Source organism: Austrofundulus limnaeus, unplaced genomic scaffold (genome assembly GCF_001266775.1).
Source record: "Austrofundulus limnaeus strain Quisiro unplaced genomic scaffold, Austrofundulus_limnaeus-1.0 Scaffold300, whole genome shotgun sequence".
NCBI lineage: Eukaryota > Metazoa > Chordata > Actinopteri > Cyprinodontiformes > Rivulidae > Austrofundulus > Austrofundulus limnaeus.
Window position 1 is genome coordinate 416,047 of NW_013952702.1, and position 11,460 is coordinate 427,506.

The window sequence follows — 11,460 nt, forward strand, 5'->3', positions numbered from 1 at the left end:
GTCCTTATGAGGAAGTAAAAACAAACCCGTGTCTGTGTGTGTGTGTGTGTGTGTGTGTGTGTGTGTGTGTGTGTGTGTGTGTGTGTGTGTGTGTGGAAGTCTTGTTGCTCAAACTGTGATGTTTCCAGCTGCAAACTGGTTTCAGTCCATGCTCTAATTGCTCTGAATCATCTGCACACACACAGCTGCAGCAGGACGTCTGCTCTCTGTCATCTGATTGATTGATGTGTTGTTTTGAACATGTGCTGAAACTTTTTTTAAATAATTCTACTCTTACTTTTAAAAAGAAAATTACATTTACTGAAACAAGGAACATTCCTATGGAGCCCGTCGTCAGGTGACATGGAATAAAAAACATTTTCACGTGACCATTAGATAATGACGCGTGACCATGAGATAATTATGTCGTGGCACCACATAGTCTGTTATTGTTGTCATTTCTGTGCATTGTTTGTTGTTTACACAGACAAGTCTGAGTTAAACTAATTTATTTAGATTTTAATAGAATKAATGACCTTGCTACATCAGCACTTTATGTTAGGCATGAARTAGTTATTTCTTAGCTTTATGTGCTGCAGCTGTAAGTCCCAGGTGACAACTGCAGTTGTTTATTTGTCGAAAAAGCTTTATTTTCTTTTTTTGATGCTCAACTTTCAAAAGGAGTGCTCCTGTCCCCCTGCGCCTCAGCTGTGGGAGGAGTCAGAGTTGTGCTGCGTTCAGGAACACAGTAAAAAGTCCTGGTAAGATAACGTAGTAAATATTGGTCATGTTTTCTACAGTTTTAAATGGGACCTGTTGTGCAAAATTCACACTTTTACATGTTTTTATATGTTGTATGAAATCACATTTATAAAGAGACAGGAGACTGGAGGAACCTGCCTCTGGCTGTAAAAATATAAAATAACATCTAATGTAGAGCCAGAGTCTGAGGACATTTACWGTCTCAAACATCAGTGGAGACAACTTCCTGTGGACTGTCTTATAGAGGGACAGACATGGACAAAGTTGTATTCTACTTCACTTTATAAATTATATTATAAAACTGTCCTAAGACAGGAGACATTATGTCTCGACTCTGTCCATTTGTCTGTCTGTGGACAGTTTTATCTGTCCGAGCTCTGCGTTGTGTATAAATGTCAAACTGGACAGTTGGACAGCTCGTGGTCCAGCTCCCATCAGAACATGAAGCAGCAGTGACACAGCCTGACAGACRTGACCTTTGACCTGTGTACTCTCACACCTGTGAGCCTCACCTTTTTGTGTGATAACTAGACTCAGCTTCCTCACTCGATTGTTCCTCAGGAACCTCCACTGACGCTCCATCCTCACCTGGCTCTCCGAGTCGTGTTCCTCTGGGATCTGAGGTCAGAAAGAAAAAAAAAAAATCCTGATTTAAACTTCAGAAGCRGAAGGAAGGGTTAACATTTCAAGAAGTCTGAAAGTTTCCTGTAACTTCTCCTTCTTTAGTAGAGTTTGGAGTTGGATTAACTTTGCTGCTGCGCTCATGAGGTTGCTGAGAAAATGAGTTAAGGTATCACATTAACTTTCTGTAATTACATCTAATCACATCCACTGAGCAGAGGGACAATATCAAATTATYAACTTTATTAAGTCTTACGCAACAAAACAGACCCCACAGACTATCAGTGAACAGAATAACTCTCTTATTAACTTGACATCTAATAGCAGTTTAAATTAAAGTCCAGATGACTGTATTAAAACCAGACTTGATAAAGTAAATAAACAGTAAAGCTGTTTGTGTGTAGTGGTTAAAGTCTGAGCTTATTAACAGCATTCCTGCCGTGAGGACTCCCACAGCCGCCGAATAATAAATACGCAGCTTTRAATCCAGCGGACCACATCACCACGTTGTGTCATCGACAACACTGTGACGAGCGAGGGTCTTCTAGTCAGGTCAACCTRTAATTCATCAGCAGCTTCTCAGGGGGCTTTTTGTTTCCTGACTAAGTGTGAGAGGAAGCAGATTTAGCGGTGAAACTCTGACGTATTCTCGCAGCTAAAAGAGAAAAATAAGTGTGTGTGTACCAAGGTAAAAGCCAGCTGATGTTTTCAGGGTTGTGGTCCTGCATTGTGTCAGCTGCTAATGTATTGCATAAAGACATGAGCGTGCRCTCTCCTTGGAGCTCTGCAACGATTTAACATTCGCTGAGATTAATCCTATAAAAGACCACTGAAAACCTTCAGAGCTGCAGCTTTTCATGATTCTCGCTCAGAGTCCCGGGCGAGCCCCCATTAACGTTACGACCTTTAACATTAAAACCAGGTGGAAATTGTTTTTTAAGACRTAAAGTGATTTATTTTAGTTAGTTTTAGACAAACAAAAAAACGTTCCACCTCTTCAGAACATTCCGGCTATGACTTCTGGTATTTCAGCTATTTAATTTTTTTAGCTATTTCACTTTTTCGGCCACATTTTTCCCATTAAAAATAAATTGAGCTGTTTTCAGCATCCTTAAAATCCTTCCAAATGTTTCTTAACCTTTACAGAACCTTACACCTTTTGTTCTGGTTCTGCTCTTTTTAAATTGCTTGTGCTAATTTATTTTTGCTGTTGTTAGTTTTAACTTTTTTCTGCTTCTTTCTGCTATTCTTCTATTTTCTACTTTTTCTGCTTCTTTCTGCTAATTTGAGCTGTTTCAGCTTCATACACATGCTTTCTTCTATATGTATGTATTTGCTGTCATTTTAGCTAATGTTCAGCAGTTATTAGCTAAAGTTAGCTTTTTAAGCTAAATACACATTTTTTGTTGCTATCACAACTTAAATCTGCTAAGTTCAGTAAACTTGTGCTCCTTATGCTAATTAAAGAATGACCAGCTATTTTTATCTGTTTTACTGCAAAGTTGAGTTGTTATGGCTATTTTACAACAAATTTTGTACTTTTCTGCTTTTTTTCTGCTAATTTGTTTTACAATACTTTCACAATCTGGGTGTGAATTTCAACCTGCTACCTTTAGCTAGTTTTAATGTTAGCTTATTTCTGCTATTTCAGCAACTACTCTGCTCCTTTCCGCTATTATTCTGCTAGTTTCTGCTTTTCATTGTGCTATTAAACATTTGCAGCTCCATTTCARCAACTTTCAGCTAAAGTTTTCAGCAACCAGCATTCATATTAGCATTTTYGCYGGAAATGCAATAAACAATTATTATTAATGTTTGTTAAACCAGGCAAAGACAAAGATCTAACTGTTCTTCTCGTCTTTGTCATCACTCCTCCCCCCCAGCACTGCAGCTGATGATCTGAAGATGTTCCTTCGTGTCCTGCTGACACACACATATGAGAACCGTTGTGCAGACTCACACAAGCACAGCTTCGTAATGGAGCAGAGTTTTRTGGCAACACTCAAGATTTCTGCAAACACAGCGTTTAGATCCACGCTCCTCCTCCTGCATCCAGTCTCCTTTTCATCAGCTCCGCCTTTCATCGTCCATCCCTTCATCCTGAGCTTCACATCACTTTAAATCTTCTGGTTTTCTCCTTACCTCCCACCTCCACCTGCTCCTCTTATCAAATATTTTTCTTTCATCATCTCCTCTTTTCTCAGTATGCACTCTAATTCACACAAACCTTCCTCCACTTTCCTCCTTAAACAACCAAAATGTTGTAAATATGTGTAAAACAAACAAGGTAAAAAAAAACTTCTTGACTTTTTACCCCACAACTCATTCCTTCTTTATTTCAGCAGAGGCTGACAGAATAATGACCTGAGGAGTTTACCAGCCCTGGTCTTATTGGATTTTGGTGCAGCTTTTAATACAGAGGATCAAAAGTGAAGAAAGACTGAAAAACTGGGTCAGGCTTGAAGAATCACCTCACAGCTGTCGGTCTGCGAGAGGAAACCAGACTAACTGGAGAAAACTCACATGTGCACGGGGCGAACATGTATTTAATTTGTACTTGATTTATTCAACGTGAAGTTTCCTTCTTTATTTATATTTGAGAACTACCACTCCCTCTCCCTTTAGGGGTCTCTTCCCTGTAGTCTTTATCACCATCAGCTGGACCAACATATAGAGCTACAGCTGATGTGAAAAACAAAAACAAGTTTACGTGACTTAAATCTGCGCCGGCTTCGAGACAAATTTAGAACGGAACTGAAGAMGTTCCTCCCAGTCTTCAAATGTGTCAACAGTCCAGACAGGAAATACTTTGTTTGTTCTGAAAACCAGGCTGGAAAGTGCCTCGGACCTACAGGGAGCAGCGAGCTAATGGCTGCCCACAAACCAAACAAGGTGAAAAGCTTTTTAGCCATTAAGTCCTTCACTGGAATCAGCTCCCGCCGGGACTCAGATCTGATCCAGCTGCAGCCACTTTAAGATCTAAGATTAACACTGTTCATCATGGCTCCTCAATAACATCTGCAGCTTTCATCAATCAGCTTTTAAAACATACTGTACAATAAAGTTTCAGCTGCTTTAAAGCTGAAAGAAAGTTTAAAAAATTAAACACATTTCTTCCAGATATTTAAAATYCCAAAGTTTTCCTTGGACTGAGGTCCAAACGTTCAGACAAATAAACTGATTTCTGGTTTTTATGAGAGCAGATGGTGGAAGGAGACACCTGAGAGCCAAACTGCTGCCTTATCCAGACAACAAAATGTGATTATGGCTCCAAAGGTTTGTATTTACCAGCTGCTGCAGAAAGGCACAAAGCAGCTATATCATTTCAGCCTGTGTCTGTAGTGTTAGCARAATATCCTATGAAGAAGTCAAAACCAACATGCTAAAAGAAGCAGATCACAAGCTGAAAGCTAAAACAGAACRTTCTTACAATGTTAGGTCTGAGGTGTACAAAAAATAAGAAAATGCCAGCTAAAAACTAAACGTAGCAGAGCAGTAACTAAAGGTTAAAAGTAGCAAAATATCAGCTAAAAGCTAAATGTAGAATATAATTAAATGCTTAATGTAATAAAATGCCTGCTACAAGCTAAAGGTAGCAGAGCAGTAACTAAAAGCTAAAAGTAACAAAATACCAGCTAAAAGCTAAATGTAGMATATAAGTAACTAAATGCTAAATATAATAACATACTAGCTACAAGCTAAAGGTAGCAGAGCAGTAACTTAAAGTACYAAAACATCAGCTAAAAGSTAAATGTAGAATATAAGTAACTAAATGCTAAATGTAATAACATGCCAGCTACAAGCTAAAGGTAGCAAAATGCCAGCTACAAGCTAAAGGTAGCAGAGCAGTAACTTAAAGCTAAGTAGCAAAATACCAGCTAAAAGCTAAATGTAGAATATAAGTAACTAAAAGCTAAAAGTAGCAAAATTTCAGCAAAAAAAAAAAAACTAAAAGAAACAAAAGACTAATGAAAAACTAAGTATCAGAAAGGTAGCTAAAAGCAGTAAGAGGCTAGCATAATGTTACAGGTAGCATAAAAAGATAAAGGATAGAAGACCAAACATGTTTCTGGTTTATAACTATAATTTATGGATTATCTAAGGCCTAAAGTGATGCTTTAATCTGGTATTTTTTGTTTCTCCAGTCCCTTATAAAGCAGGTAAATATGAACTGTTTGAATGTAAACTGTATTTTATTTATGATATCTTTATCTTGTGTTTGATACCCTCTGAACTGCCTTCATCTATAATGCTCTGTATGAATAAATGTGTCTAGAACAGACACATTTAGTGTCTTTACAAACAGCCTGTGGAGGGTTGGCACGTTGCTAAACTTGATAAAATCCATCCCAACATCTGGGTTTGACCAAATCACTTCTCTTCATCTTAAATTTCCCTGAGGAGGAGGAAGAGGAGGTTACATTACGGAGCTGCAGATCTCAATTATTCAGTGAAGCCATCTTGAAAAAGTGGCAGGTGTGTTTATTTGTGTTTTTCCCTCTCTCTTATTGGTCGACTCCTCACCGTTGTTTTTTTCAGTTCATTACTCTTTGAAATAAATTCCAACACAGAGTTCAGACCTGAACCGCTGCAGAGAGCGGGGTAAACAAACAGCTATGATGAAAATCCACATGAATATGTGAAAATATGAGGTCGTACTCTTATTGTTTGTTGCTTAGCAACAAAGATGGAGGATAGTTTGAGCGCTGGTGAGTTTAGCTTTTAGAGTAAACACAGGAAGTGGACAACGAGAGGAGAAAAGTGACGTAGAAACAAAGCTCATTTCCTGTTAAGAAGCTGCTTTAGTAAGGATCTGCCAGCTTGTTTTCCCTCCAGCTCCTGGGAAGAGTTGATGTTTTCTGAGACTTCACTGCAGGAAGAAGAAGGTAAAAGGTAAAAACCTGCCACCCACCTTCATGACAGGCTGAGCNCACACAGACCCGTCTGCAGGGCTGGACTGATGTAGTTCCTGTGGCCCCCCGACTCCTCGCCRTCTTCAGCTGCCTGAACACAAACAGAAAGAGAAAATAACTGCCCCGCTCCAGAGCATCAGCTGCTTACAGCCCGGGTTTGCCCCATCACCTGCTCCGGGCCCTTGTCAAACATCTTGCGGGTTCGGGGGAACTGGTGCGAGTGCGGCGCCTGCCCCCCCAACGTCGGGGTGTAGGGGGGGCGGGACGCTGGCGGCTCTCTGGCGGCAGGTTTGGGGACTTCGTTGGTCAGGCTGGAGCTGCTGGTGCTGGGCATGGGAGGGGAGCCACTGGAGGGGCAGAGAACAAGAATCAAACTCAACTGTTTGATACTTATCAGTCGGTTTGACTCATTCAGAGCTAAAGTTTCATGTGGTAGTAGCTGAGAGTCATTCACAACACAGACAGAGCGCCACATCTCAAAGCTCAGAATGCTGCTTTCAAAGTTTGACAAAAGTTTTAGATCTACACATAAACTGTAAACATATAAAACAAGAGAAACTAGCTACTTAAAACTAGCTATTAGCTAAAAGGAGAAAAACACTAGCCAAAAGCTAAAGGACAAAAAACACTAAAAGTAGAAAAATGCTATTAGCTAAAAGCTAAAAGTAAAAAAGACAGTAGGTAAGAGCTACAAAAGCAGAAGATTAAYTAAACGAAGCAAAACACTAACTATAAGTAGCAAAAATGCTAGTTAATAGCCAAAAGGAGAAAAACATTGGCTAAAAGCTTAAATAAGTAAAAGAGTATCTAAGAGCTAAAGAGTAAAACGCAAAGTAAAAGTAGCAAAAATGCTGACCAAAAAAGGAAAAGTAGCCGTACCGAGCTAAAGTGAATACAATGCTAGCTGAAATCTAAAAGGAACAAAACACTAACTAGACAAAGCACTAAAYGCCAGCTAAAAGGTAAATGTACCATCAATACTAGCTATAAAGTAAAACTTTATTCCTATATAGAACAACTTTATAAGTTAAGTATAAAAAACAACAATCACAGCTGAAATGTCCTGAATGAGCCAAACACTGAGACGTGTAAACGGTTAAAAGCTTTCAGCAGCAGATCCCTGCAGCGTGAATCAAGATTTACACAGTAAAATAAAAAATAAACTCTTTTACCTGCACAAATAATCAAAGCACACAATGAAACATCAGCTGTGGGGCTGTAACTTTAACATGTGTTCGGTGTTGTGTGTGTGTGTGTGTGTGTGTGTGCGTGCATGCGCACAGTGTTTCCTCACCCCGCCTGGTGGATGTGTGTGCCCTTACTGGTGGGGCTGGCCGGCGCCGACTGTGTGAGAGACCCTGAGTCCAGGATCCTCTGAGGTCTGGCGTTCATCGTCGCCTGGAGGGAAAGAAGGTGATTGTTTTTCTTCATCAGCACACACCAAATTAAAACAAACAGTTTTCAACCGTTTCACAGGCTGTCAGGCCTGGAAGCAACACCTCAAATCTGGTTACTGCTGTAACTGCATAMGAAGTGCAGCACTTTACAAACTTTGCCTAAATCTGGAGAACTTCATCTCATTAGGTGATGCAGGTAATATAACCTCTTTATTGTGAGTTGTCTAACAGATGCACACGAGGGAGGGCTAAACCTAATAAGGACAATAGAGGCAAAGCATCATTGATGAATAGCAGAATTGTTGTTTACTGAAGCCGGGCGCAGAGAAAACTCTGCTGCGTAAATCTTGTTAGCACAAGCAAACACACTTTCACTGGCTGAGATTGCCTTCCATTTGATTTATATGCTAATTACAGAAATGTAGCCCGTATCTTTTGTTTGTTTGGATGCTTAAAAGGCTGGAGGGAGACAGGAAAGTTTAATGCACAGCTTACACATACTGTATGTGATCTACAGCACTTTAACAGGAGAGATATATCAGCAGCAAGGCTGGAGACGCATTAAGAGGCTGCTGGTTCCAAGGTTCTCATGGATCCTCAGYAAAAACTTTTAGGGTTTCACTTCTCAGGACTTAAATATAACATCTGACCTTTACCAGGTTCTAAAATTATTTCAATCTAATCTAAAGTTCTAACGCTGCAGGTGAAGGCCCGCCTCGTCAYCTTAATGTTTGAAGGTTTTATTTCAGGTGAGACCAAACGTAAACAAACAGGAGAGGAACAAATATGAACACAATCCACTCAAAGGTTTAAGGACTCTGCATGACGATGTGGAGGTTAATTAAAGCTCGTTAGGAGGGGAAAAGTCCGATGCCAGAATAACAGATCCATAGATCTCATCCAGGTATCAGGCAGAATTAAACGACGATGAAAAAGCGTTTAATGTTCTCATCAACCAAGAAGCGAGTACATTTTAATTAGCTGCTGACCTTGTTCACGTTGTAACAAATCAATAACATCTGGCATTTCAAATCTTAATTAAAGGAACTAGATTCCCTGTTAGTCTGGCGTTAACGCTCCTGAATTATCTTTCATTAAGTTCATTCCTTCAGTTCAGACGAGGAGTTCGGACGTGCAAAAACAACAACAAAAAACGAGGGTACACGTCGTTTAATATTTGTTTTGTTGCATATTTGTTGTGCTTTTTTAATTGGTTTGCCTAAAACAATCCAGTCTAATAATTAAATCAAAGAGAAAGAAACCTTTTCCCTATTTTTAATTTTGACCCTTGAAAATAAAACAGCTTTTCTTTTACTGATTTGCACATGAACAGAAACACAACAGATGACAAAAATATGTATAAAAATAAAATAAAATAAAATTTTAGTATGTGTAAATGAGTTCAGACCCTTTTAAACACCCAACCRTTATGTTCAGAAGCTCAGAAATAAACAAACAAGTAAATAAGTAAAAGCAGTCATTAGGAGGAACTTTTTGGGGGGCATGTTGCCCCACCTTTAGCTGCGGGTTGAAAAAGTGAAACCTCATTGGTCCGTTGGTTCATAACAAACCTTGTAGGCGATGCTGTTGAGGACCTTCATGGCCAGATCAGAAACCTCTGGGAACGGGTCGGCAGCCAGGTGCAGCAGAACTCTCCAGATCTGAGTGTAAACGCTGTTAAAGGACACACCTGAAAAAACAAACAAACAAAAAGTTCAAACGAGGCAAAAAGAAACGTTTGGAGTTAATTTACAGACAAACTGTTACTGGTTGTTTCTGCAGCTTTTTGATCAAATCTAGTTGCTTCTAACTCTAAACTCAAACGGTCTCTTATTTCTCATGTTGTACACATTTATACACAGATTCCTGTTACTGCCTGCATTTTTGATCTAATAAAAGTGGTTTGTCTGTCATGGCTGACTACTTCATTTGGTCACTTTCTAAATGTTTAGTTTCTGATCTGTTTCGTTAGTTAAAGGCCGTTAATCAGCTGCAGATCCTGAGTTCAGTCAAACGAGTCATTTCACTTTAAACCTGAACATTAAATTCATCTCATCTCCTTTATTTGATTTGAAATTTTGTGATTCTCTCCTTCATCTGAGGAGCACCTCAGTTCGTTCTGCTTCCTCCACTGTGAATGAATGTAAAACGTTCTTCGGGGAGATTTCTTTTCCTGCTGAATATTTAATATATTCCCTCTTTTTTTAAAGCTCACATAATCACAGTGCAATGTTAGCTGAGCTTGATTCCGTTTGCCTGGATTTCAGAGGCAATAAAAAAGTGATGCAGTGGGTCATTTAGTCGGTGGTTAACATCTTTACGAAGCTACGTCGGTGTGACCGGGTTTAGACGACATGAGAGCGGGATMGGGAGGCGGCGCCGCAGCCACTGAGTAATATTCACTGTGGTGTCCCGTCACGAGGAGCACGAGGACGCGCTGCGGCGGTAATTTGTGTGCACTCGTGATGCAGAGCAGCAGTTAAATGGGAGAGGAGCGGTATTTCACATTTATCAGCTGGCAGTTTACTGCAGCTGCGAGTGCGCCGGCTAGCTGTCGCTAATCACATCCTTCCCCTCAGGCTGAGGTCTAATCACCTCTTTAACTCCTCTCGCTCCRGCTTCACTCAGCTTTTCTTTGCTTCGTCTTCGTTTCATTCACTTTTGACCGTTTGTTTGAGATGATTCACCATTGACGCGCCTCCTGTTCGTTTCATTTCACTTCAGTGTTTGTCCTTCTAACTGTGGCCGGCCATCTTTCTTCCTGCTTAAATCAGCCCTCACTGCTGTCCCTGTTTGAAGCACGCCCTATTGAAGCGCTCCCCGAGGACGAGACGCCAGAATAAGAGGCTTCAGACTTCAGCCGCTCTCTGCTTCACCGTCTTTAAAAGCCTGAAGAGCTGGAGAGGAGAAGGATCAACAGAAAACTTTCTAACGCCTCAATTAGCTGTTAGCACAATATCTCAAGAACCACTGGACGAACTTTAACGAGGCATTTCTTCACGGCTGCATTTACAAGATAAAAATCTGAACAATCTTCCTCTTCTCTGCAGGTTGGTTTAAACGTGCAGAGAAGATGGCGGCTCGTTCTGGGTGTGTGTTGGCACACAGTGGAGCGGGCGGGGGGCCAAAGAGTCTTTAAACCTGCCGACACAGGAACCTCATGCCAGCATTTAGCTGCTGGAGCGGCTTTAAACGAGCATCAAATGTTTGATTTGTTGGATGAAAGCAGAACGAGAGCTGGGCCGGCGATTATTTTGTCTTTTCATCAGATTCATTTCCAGGTTTTCTGTGTTTTACTAAAAATAAGGGCGAGCCCAGGCTGGGTTTTAGCTTGAATCTGATTATTATTTGTTTCATTAACACATTTCTATATTTAACCTTTAATATTCAGGGAGAAATGTGTGACTTTGAACAGATTTGTGAAATTTAAATTAAAATTAAAAATCTAATCCATTCATTTAGAGGAGAGATAAAGAGTTTAAACAAAAGCATAAAACTGAAGACATCAGTGAGAAAAAGCTGGAGCCGTCCCATCAGCTGGGAGGAAATAAACAGGATCAGGTGAACCAGTTAGTCTGGTTTACAGAGACTGAACCCCCTCATGGGGGGACGTCTCCAAAGGACCACCACATGAACCTCAACATATCCTCCAGTTTTGTTTAAGTAAAGTCAAAATGGAATAAAATGGAATAAGTTATTTTTATGCAGCAAAATCAATAAACTTTTTATTATTTATTTTTCAAACAATAAAATTTTTATTTTATAATTTAAATTCTATTATTTTATCT

At 39.9% G+C, this 11,460-nt stretch overlaps 1 protein-coding gene across 1 annotated transcript in view; it reads right to left on the minus strand.

The window, feature by feature from the left end:
• LOC106526906 (regulatory-associated protein of mTOR-like) overlaps nt 1-11,460 on the minus strand; it is a gene marked incomplete at its 3' end in the record, with an annotated part of 120,198 nt that overhangs the window by 17,354 nt on the left and 91,384 nt on the right. Inside the window, 6 exon segments of the mRNA XM_014021626.1 lie at nt 1,254-1,359; nt 2,519-2,532; nt 6,264-6,366; nt 6,445-6,622; nt 7,570-7,673; nt 9,244-9,362. Of these exon segments, the coding sequence (XP_013877080.1) occupies nt 1,254-1,359; nt 2,519-2,532; nt 6,264-6,366; nt 6,445-6,622; nt 7,570-7,673; nt 9,244-9,362 (624 nt within the window).